The following is a 16606-nucleotide window of genomic DNA, read 5'->3' on the forward strand; positions in this document are numbered from 1 at the left end:
ACTACGTGAGGAGCTCCATATGTCATCCCCATAGAAACAAACTATCACCTGAACAGGTAAGTATAAGGTAAACTTAAGCATACATATAAGCACATACAAATAATCCCCCGCAGAGGAACCAGGTAAGTATTACACAAGTAAAATCACAGTTACATATACCAATATAGTTTGCTCAATCCCACAACCTTATACTATGCATGTGAAACTATATGTCTTTGTATCCAGAAAGGCAGCAGTCTGCTGAAAGTGGCAACAAGAGGCTAAAGGATGGCAGGTGCAGCCATCACACCACAGTGAGATGGGCAGATTGACCCTGCCCTCAACACAAGCCTGACAAGAAACACCAAGCCATTTCCAAACAAAAATATATCTTTCTAAAGCAGTGTTTCTCAATCTGTGGGCCACGGCCTGGTGCCAGTCTGCGGAAATGTTACAACCAGGCCATCTGCCCACCTATGCCTTTGGACTAGGCAATATGATCATTTCAAGGTATTGTCAGTGTCAGTCAGAATCAGATTATGTAGGAGAGTGATTGGCAGTGTTTGGCAATCAAGGGATCCTAGACTATTGTACTCCTTAATTTTTTATCATTTTAATCCATAATTTTATCTGCCTGTATTTGGCTTGTGCAGTGTATTCTGAAACATTATGCAGATTAGTTGCTTTTGCATTTACTCCCAGTATACCAACAGTTCAGCCTGATGTGAAATGCCTCTCTGAGAGGCCACTTTGTGCCTCCAGGCATTAAGTCTGCTGGAAATCCAAATGAAGAAGTGGTAATAGTGGTAGTAGAAGAAGGCCGAGATGAGCGAGTCCACTGTGCATTGGCTACTATACCACTACATCTGATTTGTTTAGTTTCATGTACCTCAATTGCAATATCGATCATACTTGGACAACACTGTACCCTTGCAGAGAGCTTGGCTGCCACAACAGGTGGATTTAGACTTTCCTCCAGCGTAGTCAAATGGTTCTAGTTGTCGCTTCTATCCCTTAGCACCAGCTAGCTTTCTTATCAGCCGTTTCTATTTTCCCTCAATTTCTCCTTTACCTCCTTCCCCCCTTTGTCCTACAACACAAAAGGTAAAACAGATGGAGGTGAAACTGAATTGATTGGATGACTTTCACATATACAGTACATTCTCCAGCCACTGCCAAAAAACTTAAAAAATTTTATAAAATAGACTAAAATAAATGAAAAGGTTTAAGTTTTCTGAAGACTCTTTATTTTGTGAATAACAGTATAACTGAACAGAGCAGTATAGGTTCATTGTCTGCTGAACAAAGCTGAGCAACATGAAACAACAACATGAACAAGTTGATGTTTGTTATAAAGGTGAAAAAGAAACATTTTTAAGTGCATACTGTACTATGAACGACTGACATAGCTACTAGAATTGTTGATGCACTCATGAATTAATTATATATATTAATTCAACTGACGCTTAAACATAAGGCCTCTGTTACGAACAAAATCTCTAATATTTTGGCATGTCCTGTCTTTTAAAGCTGGTTCACTACTTTTGCACACCTCACATTCGTTTTTAGATGCCATATAACCTTTCATGACATGAGATTTGAAGTGCCTCATCACAGCTGTGACCTCAGCTTTGGTCCATGGTCTTCTAGCATACATGGTTTTACCTCTGTGAGCCACTGAAAACAAACATGATAAAATTGCATGGCTACAATTTTAAAGCCAAGCACCTTGCAGTATTGGCACCAAGAAAACTGATGTAACAATGTTGCTTTATTTAAAACCTGGAAATCACAGTGATTAAAACTCAACTTGACCATACCATTGTGTCCAGAGATATGTCTGTCAGCCTTGGTGGAAGACCTCCTTTTACGTGTGTCCATAATGTCATCTGAAAGTGTAACAGGAGAAAATGGTTGATGCATTTTTATCTATGTACAGTTGTTGTATGATATTAACAATTGCAAATTTCATTTAGCCAAAAAACCTTAAAGCAACAACTGAGACCCACTCCTTTGAAAAACAAATCTTAAAGGTCCCATATTATGCAAAATTCACTTTTTAATGGTTTTGGAACAGTCATACTGGTCCCCCCGCATGTGTAGGAGACCCGTAAGTGTGAAACTCTTTCAGGCGCTCTCTCTCCCCCCTGCTCCACCTCTAGGGAAGTAAGCGCTGAAGTGAGCGAGTTTGAAAGCGTGTACGTTAAGACGTCATAAGGGACAATAACCACTCCCCACAGAGCGATGGACCCGCTTACCGGCTCTCAAAGCCCGCCCTCTAAAAATCACCTAGCGCCCAGTGTTTTTCCCTCTTCGGCAACCCTCGTTAGCGGACATGGCTAAGCGACAGAAGCACTGTTCTGTTTGTGGCTGCATAAATGAACACGAAAAAGTTTTTTTACTTCCATCCACTGAACCCACGAGGACTGAGTGGATTAATTTTATTTTTGGAGGAAATGTACCTGGAAAACTTCCAAAGGTTTTGCATGTCTGTGGCCAGCATTTCAAAGAGGACTGTTTCCACAACATGGGGGCATGGAAAGCAGGCTTCGCCGACCGTTTGAAGCTGAAGCCAGGTTCAATACCAACTGTCCGTGACACAGCTGGAGAGGTAAGAGCTGGCAGTTATTTTATCGTTTCGGCCTTATTAGTCTGATAGCTTGAAAATATATTAGCACTGTTGTAAATGTAGCCAAGTCACTGTTTCTACTGTTTGTATCCGGTGCCATTGTGCATCAGATTGGTGAGCGTAGCTAGCTGTGTTCTCCGTGCGTCGCGGTTTGGGTCGGGAATGGGGGCTTCAGGAATGGGTTCCGGTGTTCCGGCGTTTGTTTATCCTTCACTACGCTGTAATCAGCGTCTAGTAACCGCTAAGGCCTAACCTGTCAATCACCTCATGACGGGCGATGCGATGGGCGGAGCCAACAGCTGAGCTGCTCCACCAGGGTTCCGCCCACCATAAACGGCACATTTCTGAAGCTGCTAAAAAGAGGGAGGTGAAGAGAAGCCGCTGCACTCAAACTGAGGGTCGATTTGTCCATACCATGGCGGAAATATTTCATTTAGATATTAATGAATGGTCTCAGATTGGGAATAAAGTGTATAATATGGGACCTTTAAAGCACATTGTTAGGTCATATAAAACAACACTTTAAATCACACTTTAAAGAATTAAATCAGATTTTATTTATTGAAGATGATGTCCTACGACGGCTCTGCCACAACTGTGATTCAGGGAGGTTCCTGAAGGTAACATGTAATCTTGCTCTCTGACTGTGTCTGCCTTTCGCTGTCTGTCCATCTGCCTGCCTTTCTGTCCATGTCCCTGTCTCTCTATAACTGTCAGTTATTGTTCCTTTCTGTCTATTAAGACAATTCAATCTTACTTTTGTTTTTGGTCACAGGTGCTGGATGCAAACCTGATTGACATAACTTTAAAGAATGTGCAACAACACAACTAAAACATTTTCTTTTTTGACTTTCAGATTACTTACCATTGCCTTCATCAGGAGTATCTTTATCCAGTGCTCTGTCTGCAGCTGGGTTTTCCTCGTCTTCACTCTCATCCTCACTCTCATCCTCACTCTCATCCTCATCATGTGTGAAATCTAGACAAACAGTGGGAAATTACCATTTTAATGGCTGTATTCTGTTTATCAGATTTATTTGATAATGTTCTGTTAAAATAAACAAGCAACAAACATGCAGTATTTTAAATGAAAACCAATTAGAACACGAATACCTCCAATTTCATTAAGAGATTTTCCTTGCAGTTCATGCAGCTTTCCCCTTTCCAGAGCAAGAAGCAACTTTGAAATTTTTGCACTTTGAATGGTGGGCTCAGACAGCCTGTAGAAGTGTCTATGCACCGATATATCGTGTCCCAAGAAATCAGCAAGCTGATCCAGTTCATTGTCTCTTAAGTTCAGAATTTGCGAAGTGGTTGCCATTTCTTTGCGCAGCTGAGTAGATCGCAAATAATCAGGCTTCTTTGCACCACACTCGTCTGCAAACCTTCTGAGGCTTTGATGTCCTCTATAGTAAGTCAGGCATTTTGGCACTGCAAACAAGTAATCATTTTCATCTGGCACACCACATTCCTTTCTCTTCTCAATCATCAGACTGAGTGCATTCACCATTTCAGGTGTTAGTAACACCGCTACTTTTCTCCCCCTTTTTCCCTTCAGTTCAACTCGTTCAAAATAGCGGCACAGCTTCTGTTCATATTCTGACAGTCCCATTTCTTCATGGGTGTCTGAGCAAGCTCGTTCCAGGAAATTTCTCAGTTTCATTTTCGAGACCTCCCCAACACGTCTTCTGTTGAATAGGACTATTTTAGTCAGTGTTGTTTTTGCAAGATTAGAATAGTTCTGTGCTGTTGCCTGCTCCTTTAGAGCTGAGGTTGCTGACTCTGCATTTTGATCAAGATGCTTGTGAAGTTTTGTGATGTCCTCGGTGAGCGGTAGTCTGCGTGGTTTGTTGTATTTTAGATCATCAATTGTGCTCAAAGCACTGTGTGATATATACTCTGACCACTTTGCCTGGTAAAGCTTCTTGAATGCCTCAGAGGTTTTGATGAGCTCCTCATCTCCAGACATGAGAGCATGACAATGAATGATGTCACTCACCTTTAACAAGGAATGTCCAATTTTTAATGCAAGGCTTGGAGTTTTGTAACAGTGTTGATTCTCATCAAATCCAGCTGTCTCTTTCACTGCCTTTATCACATGCAAGAAATTTCTGGGTTTTATAGCATCCTCTAAGGTTTGGACTGGAGACATTTTGCGAATAGTCAAAAGGAATCTTCCGAGCTGACGGACTTTTTGGCGGATATAGTCATGCTTTGCAGAGTCATGTCCGTGTTTGCTGTAAAGGGATTCAGCAAACCGTAGAAGGGAAAAGTCATTGCGAACTACACTTGCAATCGTATCATCATGCATACGACTTAACATTTTTAGCACCCCATCACCAACCATGCTCGAACATGCAGACTTCATCACAGATGCTAGGCCAAGCACTCTTTTTCTGCCTTGGTGTTCAAGGTCCGTTGGCTTTGAGGAGCACCTTCTTATATGTCTCCAAAGTTCTGTTCGCAAAAACATTCCTTTACAATGGATGCAGTATTCATAGTTTTTATTTCGACCCTTGCCTCTTCGCTTTCCTTTAAGTGAACCGCTTCCTCTTTTCAGAACTTGACTGTTATGCATAAAGTTGCCCCTATTACGAAGTTTCTCTAGCAACTCCTTCCTCATTTTTGAGCCTGCAGGGAGACTAAGTGCTTCTGCTATGTCAGCATCTTCATTCTCATGTGTTTTAAAGTGCCGGGCTATTTTGAAGCAAGCCTTTTTGCAAAAAAAACAGAAATTATGGCCTCCTCCTGCTACAGTGGTTGATGGGACTCTGTCAGAAGTTTTGTCTGCTCCTTTTTCAATAGCATTGATGTTACTGTCATTAGTGTCCATAAGGTTATCCATTAGTAATTCCTCAGCAACCACAGATTTTGAGTTTGCCAGGTGTGCCATCGGTTCATCGTCTTCTGTGTCAGGTTCTGAGGCTGGAACATACTCTGGATCATCATTTTCATCATCTGAATCCTCCTCTTCACTGATTTTGGATTCATTCTGATCAAATACAAAGAAAACAGAAGAGACCTTGAGGTTTGCAGATGATGGAGTCATGCAAACATGAAGCTTGTGGGTATATCTCTATCGTTGTTATTTTTTACATATCTTGGCATATCTTGTCATGTAACCCAAAATTTAATGTCATGCTAGGATCTGATGTTGTATACTGTAGTTTAGTGGGCCTTTTTGAGACCTCACACACCAAATTGCGACCCCCCTATACCATGACTGACTACATACAGACACACATGAAATATAATATCAGGTCCTCCATCTTCATTACACAGTAACAGTAGGACAGTATGACATCAGATAACGTTAAAATACTTCATGTGTACCAAGCAAAGGTGTGAGTATAGAGACAAACCTTTTCAAGATGGTCAGGGGTACACAGACGTTGTTGCTGGATGGCAGCTGGAGCTGAGGTCTGATTGAAAAGGATGGAAAGAGTGAGGGCCAAACAAAAAACACAGACGTTACTTGAATGTGTTTTATCTAAATTTCATTTTATATTTATTGAGAACAACGGCAAATAAACAACAGGATCACAATATTTTTTTGTTTTCTTCTAAAGCAATATGTCTCTTCATATTGGTCTTGCACATGTTGGTAAAAATGTAGTATTGTTAGAAAATAAGAATGAATCCTCATTCATAGCACTCTAAGGCAGTTGATGTTGTATACTGTAGTTTACTGCAAGCAATACAGAGGCCCCACATACCAAATCATGACCCAGTAAACCGTGACCATGCACACACAAACACACATGGAGGTGTCATAAATATGTAGACCCTCTTCACAAACCGTTTAAAAAAAAAAAAACACTTACCCAAGACTTGTGTTGTTTTTGTTTAGTTTGAAAGCAGTATACATGCCATACAGTGGTGCAATCTGTTAAAACAACAAAATGGTGTTTCATGACAAAATTCAAATTCTAACAAAATCCGACCGATACAGCAGTACAGGTTATTGGATTTTGGGGACTAATACGCACATAACCCAACATTCTTACTTTTATTTATAACTACTGAATTCCCGGTGAAGTTTACACTGTCAATGCACCGCTGTCATTTTAGTCAATTTTACTACTTAAAGAAATTCAAACTATTCCAAGAATCCTTTCCTGCAAAGAATTTATTTATTTTATGTTTTCATATGAGCGCATATTTGACATCGACCAATACCCATAAATCTGAAATGCTGAAAAATCTGTTTCACTCTTGTAGATAGTGTCAGACCTTTTGTCCAGCTATTACATTTGTTTGACTTGGCTGCCATAAAAATAAACAAATAAATAAACAATAAACATCTCCATTAAATCCTATAAGAATTTTTATACTAACCTTTACATCTTAGCCCCCACCACTTCAGCGAGGAGTATGGTCCATGGCAAACTGAACATTTATCAAATGAGTCCATCTCCTCTTTGATAACATGATGTGTCCTACAATCTAAAGAAAATACACACAAGATTAGTAAAAAACAAAATATTTAGTAACTATCTAACCTCTACCATTACAGCCCCAGGCTGGAAGCTAGCCTTGTGATGTCAACCAACATATTCATCCAGACCACAAGCATAGGGTAAGACGCATGTTTAGAAAAGTTTGTGTTTATCCTTGTTGGAATGAAAGACAACTGAAAATTCATTTAATATGAGCCACACAAAGTGGAGAAGATGTTTGGTATGTTTGCTTTATTTTTTTTTTACTGAATTTATTTCTATTTGTGATTGAGTAAGCTTCCCCCACAATCAAACTAAATGTAAATGACATTTATAATGAAATATTATAAAATTATGGCATTTATCAATGGAAAAGCTAAGGAAAAAAAGTAGGGCTGTTGTGCCAAGCTGAAGCTGCAGGGTACAGAGAAGCACTTAAGAACAGCTGTAATTGTAACTGATGTCAGAACATATGTGAGAATACTGTATATGATCTTTCTAAAGTGAATTCGACTTTTGCTAACACTGGGGCTAACCCCCACTTTCTTCAGGAGGTTGGGAAACAACAAATATTTTTATTGGTCTTGAGAAGTTACGGCATTTGTGAACTTTTTCCCCTTTTCTTCCATCATACTGTTCACTCATGCTTGCTCAACCAAACACTCACTTTGCACATACATTACACTATTCATTCAAGGAGAGGAACATTGCAACTGTGATTTTCAGTAGTGCAGATGGAAACACAGAGCTCACAATTTTGCATCAGCATTGTAATTAGGGGAATACTTTTTTCTGTAAATCCCCCCCCCCCCCCCAACACACACACACACACAAAAATTGATATTTGGGGACCAGCTAGGCATGAGAAAATTCTAGCTGAAAACACTAGTGAATTAATTATTTCCTTCCTGTATCATAGTTCATAAGAAACTATTTTCTCACCATCATCATCCCCGCTAGGCTTCTTGGCTTGTTGCAGGGATCCAGCCATTAGTCCCTACAGAAACATACAAAACAAAAATAAATCACAAAACAGTACTACAATCATAGCATATAGCTTAGTCAGACACAAAGCCAGAGAGTGCATAAACATATAAAGAAACAACAGCTGTTACTTGAACAAATTTCATCTGAAATATTACTTTATATTTGTTGAGGATCTCTAATCACTAGGATCACAATGTTTTGTTTTTTTCTCATGTCATCTTCATTACACAGTAACAGTAGGACAGTATGACATCAGATAACATTAAAACACTTCATGTGTACCAAGCAAAGGTGTGAGTATAGAGACAAACCTTTTCAAGATGGTCAGGGGTACACAGACGTTGTTGCTGGATAGCAGCTGGAGCTGAGGTCTGATTGAAAAGGATGGAGAGATTAAGAGAGTGAGAGAGAGAGGGCCAAACACAAAAAATACAGATGTTACTTAAATATGTTTTATCTTAAATATCATTTTATATTTGAGGGGAACTTCTGAACAACAGGATCACAACATTTTTTGTTTTCTTCTAAAGCAATATGTCTCTTCATATTGGTCTTGCACATGTTGGTAAAAATGTAGTATTGTTAGAAAATAAGAATGAATCCTCATTCATAGCACTCTAAGGCAGTTGATGTTGTGTACTGTAGTTTACTGCAAGCAATACAGAGACCCCACATACCAAATCATGACCCAGTAAACCGTGACCATGCACACACAAACACACATGGAGTTACCAGCATAAAACACTTCATGTGTACCAAGCAAAGGTGTGAGTATAGAGACAAACCTTTTCAAGATGGTCAGGGGTACACAGACGTTGCTGGATGGCAGCTGGAGCTGAGGTCTGATTGAAAAGGATGGAGAGATTAAGAGAGTGAGAGAGAGAGGGCCAAACACAAAAAATACAGATGTTACTTAAATATGTTTTATCTGAAATATCATTTTATATTTGAGGGGAACTTCTGAACAACAGGATCACAACATTTTTTGTTTTCTTCTAAAGCAATATGTCTCTTCATATTGGTCTTGCACATGTTGGTAAAAATGTAGTATTGTTAGAAAATAAGAATGAATCCTCATTCATAGCACTCTAAGGCAGTTGATGTTGTATACTGTAGTTTACTGCAAGCAATACAGAGGCCCCACATACCAAATCATGACCCAGTAAACCATGACCATGCACACACAAACACACATGGAGTTACCAGCATAAAACACTTCATGTGTACCAAGCAAAGGTGTGAGTATAGAGACAAACCTTTTCAAGATGGTCAGGGGTACACAGACGTTGTTGCTGGATGGCAGCTGGAGCTGAGGTCTGATTGAAAAGGATGGAAAGATTAAGAGAGTGAGAGAGAGAGGGCCAAACACAAAAAATACAGATGTTACTTAAATATGTTTTATCTTAAATATCATTTTATATTTGAGGGGAACTTCTGAACAACAGGATCACAACATTTTTTGTTTTCTTCTAAAGCAATATGTCTCTTCATATTGGTCTTGCACATGTTGGTAAAAATGTAGTATTGTTAGAAAATAAGAATGAATCCTCATTCATAGCACTCTAAGGCAGTTGATGTTGTATACTGTAGTTTACTGCAAGCAATACAGAGGCCCCACATACCAAATCATGACCCAGTAAACCATGACCATGCACACACAAACACACATGGAGTTACCAGCATAAAACACTTCATGTGTACCAAGCAAAGGTGTGAGTATAGAGACAAACCTTTTCAAGATGGTCAGGGGTACACAGACGTTGTTGCTGGATGGCAGCTGGAGCTGAGGTCTGATTGAAAAGGATGGAAATAGAGAGTGAGAGAGGGCCAAACACAAAAAACTACAGACGTTACTTGAATGTGTTTTATCTAAATATCATTTTATATTTATTGAGGAACAACGGCAAATAAACAACAGGATCACAATATTTTTTGTTTTCTTCTAAAGCAATATGTCTCTTCATATTGGTCTTGCACATGTTGGTAAAAATGTAGTATTGTTAGAAAATAAGAATGAATCCTCATTCATAGCACTCTAAGGCAGTTGATGTTGTATACTGTAGTTTACTGCAAGCAATACAGAGTCCCCACATACCAAATCATGACCCAGTAAACCATGACCATGCACACACAAACACACATGGAGTTACCAGCATGAAACACTTCATGTGTACCAAGCAAAGGTGTGAGTATAGAGACAAACCTTTTCAAGATGGTCAGGGGTACACAGACGTTGTTGCTGGATGGCAGCTGGAGCTGAGGTCTGATTGAAAAGGATGGAAAGATTAAGAGAGTGAGAGAGAGAGGGCCAAACACAAAAAATACAGATGTTACTTAAATATGTTTTATCTTAAATATCATTTTATATTTGAGGGGAACTTCTGAACAACAGGATCACAACATTTTTTGTTTTCTTCTAAAGCAATATGTCTCTTCATATTGGTCTTGCACATGTTGGTAAAAATGTAGTATTGTTAGAAAATAAGAATGAATCCTCATTCATAGCACTCTAAGGCAGTTGATGTTGTATACTGTAGTTTACTGCAAGCAATACAGAGGCCACACATACCAAATCATGACCCAGTAAACCATGACCATGCACACACAAACACACATGGAGTTACCAGCATAAAACACTTCATGTGTACCAAGCAAAGGTGTGAGTATAGAGACAAACCTTTTCAAGATGGTCAGGGGTACACAGACGTTGTTGCTGGATGGCAGCTGGAGCTGAGGTCTGATTGAAAAGGATGGAAAGAGTGAGGGCCAAACAAAAAACACAGACGTTACTTGAATGTGTTTTATCTAAATTTCCTTTTATATTTATTGAGAACAACGGCAAATAAACAAAAGGATCACAATATTTTTTTGTTTTCTTCTAAAGCAATATGTCTCTTCATATTGGTCTTGCACATGTTGGTAAAAATGTAGTATTGTTAGAAAATAAGAATGAATCCTCATTCATAGCACTCTAAGGCAGTTGATGTTGTATACTGTAGTTTACTGCAAGCAATACAGAGGCCCCACATACCAAATCATGACCCAGTAAACCATGACCATGCACACACAAACACACATGGAGTTACCAGCATAAAACACTTCATGTGTACCAAGCAAAGGTGTGAGTATAGAGACAAACCTTTTCAAGATGGTCAGGGGTACACAGACGTTGTTGCTGGATGGCAGCTGGAGCTGAGGTCTGATTGAAAAGGATGGAAAGATTAAGAGAGTGAGAGAGAGAGGGCCAAACACAAAAAATACAGATGTTACTTAAATATGTTTTATCTTAAATATCATTTTATATTTGAGGGGAACTTCTGAACAACAGGATCACAACATTTTTTGTTTTCTTCTAAAGCAATATGTCTCTTCATATTGGTCTTGCACATGTTGGTAAAAATGTAGTATTGTTAGAAAATAAGAATGAATCCTCATTCATAGCACTCTAAGGCAGTTGATGTTGTATACTGTAGTTTACTGCAAGCAATACAGAGTCCCCACATACCAAATCATGACCCAGTAAACCATGACCATGCACACACAAACACACATGGAGTTACCAGCATAAAACACTTCATGTGTACCAAGCAAAGGTGTGAGTATAGAAACAAACCTTTTCAAGATGGTCAGGGGTACACAGACGTTGTTGCTGGATGGCAGCTGGAGCTGAGGTCTGATTGAAAAGGATGGAAAGATTAAGAGAGTGAGAGAGAGAGGGCCAAACACAAAAAATACAGATGTTACTTAAATATGTTTTATCTTAAATATCATTTTATATTTGAGGGGAACTTCTGAACAACAGGATCACAACATTTTTTGTTTTCTTCTAAAGCAATATGTCTCTTCATATTGGTCTTGCACATGTTGGTAAAAATGTAGTATTGTTAGAAAATAAGAATGAATCCTCATTCATAGCACTCTAAGGCAGTTGATGTTGTATACTGTAGTTTACTGCAAGCAATACAGAGGCCCCACATACCAAATCATGACCCAGTAAACCATGACCATGCACACACAAACACACATGGAGTTACCAGCATAAAACACTTCATGTGTACCAAGCAAAGGTGTGAGTATAGAGACAAACCTTTTCAAGATGGTCAGGGGTACACAGACGTTGTTGCTGGATGGCAGCTGGAGCTGAGGTCTGATTGAAAAGGATGGAAAGATTAAGAGAGTGAGAGAGAGAGGGCCAAACACAAAAAATACAGATGTTACTTAAATATGTTTTATCTTAAATATCATTTTATATTTGAGGGGAACTTCTGAACAACAGGATCACAACATTTTTTGTTTTCTTCCAAAGCAATATGTCTCTTCATATTGGTCTTGCACATGTTGGTAAAAATGTAGTATTGTTAGAAAATAAGAATGAATCCTCATTCATAGCACTCTAAGGCAGTTGATGTTGTATACTGTAGTTTACTGCAAGCAATACAGAGGCCCCACATACCAAATCATGACCCAGTAAACCATGACCATGCACACACAAACACACATGGAGTTACCAGCATAAAACACTTCATGTGTACCAAGCAAAGGTGTGAGTATAGAGACAAACCTTTTCAAGATGGTCAGGGGTATATTGGACTTGTTGCTGGTCAGCAACTGGAGCAGAGGGCTGCTAGAAAAGGATGGAGATAGTGAGAGAGGGAGGGTCACAAATGTTTTTGCGAACAATACAAACGTTTCCCACAAATCACTTAAATACAAACTCAGTTTTACAAGGAAGACTGCAGTGTTGCCCTGAACAAGACAAACATCAAAAGGGACATTCAGCAACTAATTTTGACACACCTGTTTTCTCCAAGGCCAGTCACTTCCTCCATAGTCATATGTTACTTCCTCTCCAGGATTAATGTCTTGCAGTGCAAACAGAAAAAGGTGTGGCTTGTCCTGTATCACAACCTTTTTCATCTTACAGTTTGGATGGCAGTAGTCATCATTAATTAGTCTCCCATAGCTGCCATCTTCTTGAGCTGCATCAATACTTCAGAAACATATCATTAATTCATTAAAATTGTGTTGATAGTATTTAAAAACATTTCATCATCACTCATTGAAAAAGATTAAATTCAGATAAGATTAGAAGTTTTCTTACAATAAACAAGCCCTCAATAGTAACATATTGAGATGAACCTAACTTGCCTAACGTGTGCACTACATTATTGATGTCTACAGCAGCTAACTTTGTTTAACATGAAAAATAAAAGTTAAATTCAATGTCTTACCACCAAGTCCTTTCCCTCCAGGGGAAATCGTACATGAAGACAGCACATGCACGATTATGTTTTCTCCTCTTTTCTGCCTCTTCTCCATTTATTAACTCTCCTCTATACTCTGCTACAAAGTCACCTTTTTGGAAAATGGTCCTGGAAAACACTCCTCGGCCTAGTACATGTAAACAAATTTTCAGTTCTATTTCTTTTACCATTTCCTGAAAGGCTACAAGCAGGAGCTATTCACTTCATCATACATTAATAACCATATGGCAGAATATTATTAATCAAGTTGGACACATACATACGCACAAACTTTCCAAAAGTAAATTACATTACTTTGCTAACATTGCTTTAGTTTGTGCATCATTCTTGTCCTCTACATTTGGCAAAAAGATTCAGCCTTTCAAGGCCCCTCAATACAATGACAACTGTCCAGATTATTGAATATGTGACCAAAACATGCTGTCATATTCTGAGCTGTTTTCCATTTCTGCCTTTGTACTAACAAAATGTAAGCTTTGCTAAAGCTACCAATCATGAAAAAGTCAAATTAAAACACAAATGCCATACCTTTAAAAGAGTTTATGTATTTAACCTCAAGCTGTGTTGTCTTGTCCAGTCCCTTGACAGCATGTTCAATGGCATCCTTTACAGGAGCTTTCCTTCGCCTTCTGGCAGCCATTTATGATCCGGCAATCAAACGTAACCTATGTTAATACACATAAAACACATAAATAACGATTAGCATTGCGCTAATTTGCACTGAAAAACCCATAGGGATGCTAGCGCTATTAGCGTCGTACTTTTATCTTAACTTCTTTTTTTTTTTACACACAAAACAACTTAAAGTGCTTCCCGTGAGTCTCTAATGTAAACTAACACCTTAATACAACACAACACAACACTTACGAACAGATATTTTTGTACTGCTGAACAACGTTTAACAGCATCTTAACACAATCCCCTCTGTTGCATTACAGTAGCCTCGTAGGACAAAAGGCACAGAGCGCAGCTTTCCCTCGGAGCAGTGCAATCAGTTAAATGACTTTTCACGGCACAGCTGATGATCTCTGACTGCACACAGTTTAAGAAACACTGATTTAAGCACACTGCCTGACGACACGACGCCCCTCTTCATATCTGTTTAATATAAGCGCCTCAATACACCCATAGTTAAACATACATGCATATAAATACATTAAATAATAATAAAATAATAAATACGTTAAATGTATGAAGTCACTCACTTGTTCTGGCAACGTACACAGCGTGCAGCTTTTTACAAGCCATATTCAAGCTAAAAAATCAACAGAAACCTGGCTTGGTCTTTAACGCTGTATTATTCACAATTAGGAGTCGTCCGATAGCTATTTTACTCTGATATTATAGCTAGCAGCTAGCTTGCGTCCACAGTCAGACATGTGATCGTAGACTGAGGAAATAAACTCCAGCCGGATAATTACCGTAATTTTATTTGATTCTATGAGGGAAATGTTAAAAACACTGTTTTACTTTATGCTTTCGACACATAAAGTTATGTTATTTGATCGTAAGGTTACATTTTTTTGTCTGTCTGCCCACTGAGTCAATACTCTAATAATTTAGTACATATATAATCCTCTATGAACTCAAAATGACATGCATCGTAACTTTAATACACATATAAAGTACTTACCTATTCATTTCAGTGTTACGTTGTACAATCCAGCGGTATTTATGTCTACGGAGCTCTCGCGGGGGTTCTAGTTGAAAGATATGCGATTGGAGCGTCATCTGATGCGTTCGCGGGTCTTTGTGTGTCCAGTGGCGGGCAAATGTGTGAAAATTGGCGGAATTGTGTATGTTTAACCAAAAATGAAAAAAAAAAAAAAAAAAAATTGTCATACACAAAAACACACACAAATGGTTTATGAGGTCAATATTTGCTAAGGTCTTAAAAAGTGTAGGAAAGGTAATAACAGTCAAATAGCAATATTAACTCACAATGGGTGTATGATAGTTATCATGCATTCATTAAAAAAAAATAAGTTTGAATTAATCAATATTTATATCAATAAAATGTTTTGGGATTACGAGGCCACTCAAAATGGTCTGGTATCCCGAATGACCTTATAATGCTGGTATGTAAACCTGAAAATTGGTGTCATATACCACATGTGCCTACTCACACACACACACACACACACACACACACACACACACAAAAAAAAAAAAGGACAAGTTATAACCAAATGTAACAAGCAGGGCTTTGGAAATGAAAATAATTTGAATACAAAAATGACAAAATGTGAACAATAGACACATACCAGATGCCAAAAGATCTGTTCCCAGAGAGCCACTTCCCAGAATCATCTGAACATTACTGTTGACTTCTTCCTGTGAGTAGAACCAGTCTTGCTTGTCCGGTTCCAGATCCCATTCCCCAAGCTGTTCCAAAGACGGACAACTGGCCAACTCACTCACCACAGTGTTGACAGACGCATTTGCAGATGTAATCTGGTGAAGGTTACAACCGCGTTGTGTGCGGTAACAGGTTAGGCAGATTACACAGCCACATACACACTGGATCGGTCTGTTGAGCTGAATCAAGTAATTGTGGGCGATCACGGCCCTATTGAAGGTCTTTGCACAAGCGGAACATTTCACGCTTTCCTCTATCATGGCCAGTAGCGAAGATATGTGTGTGATTCTCTGCTGACCACCCGAGGCCTCTGTGGTCAAATTGTGAGACGTGGCTTGTGCTTTTACCGGGCTGAGATTGGGAATACGTAAAATGGCTTCTGGCAGCAACTTCCATGTTTTTTTAGACTCAAGCGTTGTAGAGTTTTGCTGGTGGCAGTGCTGATTTTCATTATCTCCATGTTTCTTTTGATCACTCCCTTGTGATGTTGAACGTTGTTGTTGTTGTTGTTGTTGTTGTTGTTGTTGTTGTTGTTGTTGTTGTTGCTCAGGCATTACTTGTTGTGCAGACACTGCTTGGTTCTGGAGACCTGTAGGCGAGTCTTGGGTCTGTGTGAACTCTGGTCGTTGAGGAGCTGTAGACCCCAGAGCTCTCTGTGTGAACGTAGCTTTCTTGAATGGTGAGGACATTTCTGGTCTTATAAGTAACACCTGTTGCTGCTGGATTGCGGTACATGTTGAAGGTTGCTGCATTTGTAATGTTTGCTGTTGGGCTGATGGTGAACATGGTGATGGTGACACTGGTGGTGATGGTGATGATGGTGAGGATGGTGAGGATGATGATGACGATGATGATGAAGATGATGATGATGATGATGACGATGACGATGATGATGATGATGATCTACGATTACAAATGTTTTGCAGTGTGTCTTCAAACTGTGGTTGAG

The 16606-nt window shown here is 39.1% G+C and overlaps 1 protein-coding gene across 21 annotated transcripts; it reads right to left on the reverse strand.

Moving 5' to 3' along the window:
• Positions 1-600: 600 nt before the first annotated feature.
• LOC121651872 lies at positions 601-15209 on the reverse strand. 21 transcript variants are annotated; one of them, XM_042004310.1, is made up of 22 exons: positions 14932-15209; positions 13827-13963; positions 13266-13425; positions 12832-13024; positions 12596-12658; positions 12122-12181; positions 11648-11707; positions 11174-11233; positions 10712-10771; positions 10238-10297; positions 9765-9824; positions 9291-9350; positions 8820-8879; positions 8346-8405; positions 7990-8044; positions 6947-7054; positions 6433-6494; positions 5971-6030; positions 3722-5600; positions 3474-3587; positions 1800-1868; positions 1182-1656 (listed from the first exon to the last, which is right to left on the reverse strand). In XM_042004310.1, the coding sequence occupies exons 2-22, from the start codon at positions 13936-13938 to the stop codon at positions 1430-1432; spliced, it is 3642 nt and encodes a 1213-aa protein (XP_041860244.1). In that variant the 5' UTR covers positions 13939-13963; positions 14932-15209; the 3' UTR covers positions 1182-1429. The 21 variants fall into 21 exon arrangements, with proteins under 21 accessions (XP_041860253.1, XP_041860255.1, XP_041860254.1 ...); XM_042004312.1 differs by lacking the exon at positions 14932-15209 and adding an exon at positions 14166-14438 and having other exon boundaries at positions 12596-12655; XM_042004309.1 differs by lacking the exon at positions 14932-15209 and adding an exon at positions 14166-14438.
• Positions 15210-16606: the final 1397 nt, after the last annotated feature.

This window comes from Melanotaenia boesemani, chromosome 13, assembly GCF_017639745.1.
Source record: "Melanotaenia boesemani isolate fMelBoe1 chromosome 13, fMelBoe1.pri, whole genome shotgun sequence".
In the NCBI taxonomy this organism is placed as follows: Eukaryota; Metazoa; Chordata; class Actinopteri; order Atheriniformes; family Melanotaeniidae; genus Melanotaenia; species Melanotaenia boesemani.

Coding starts and splice junctions, on each gene's coding strand:
- LOC121651872 (XM_042004310.1), bottom strand. CDS start 13,938: ATGGCTGCCAGAAGGCGAAGGAAAGCTCCTGTAAAGGATGCCATTGAA. Junction 13,025..13,265: donor TGGAGGGAAAGGACTTGGTG/GTAAGACATTGA, acceptor ATGTTTCTGAAG/TATTGATGCAGCTCAAGAAG. Junction 6,495..6,946: donor GTGGGGGCTAAGATGTAAAG/GTTAGTATAAAA, acceptor TTGTTTTAACAG/ATTGCACCACTGTATGGCAT.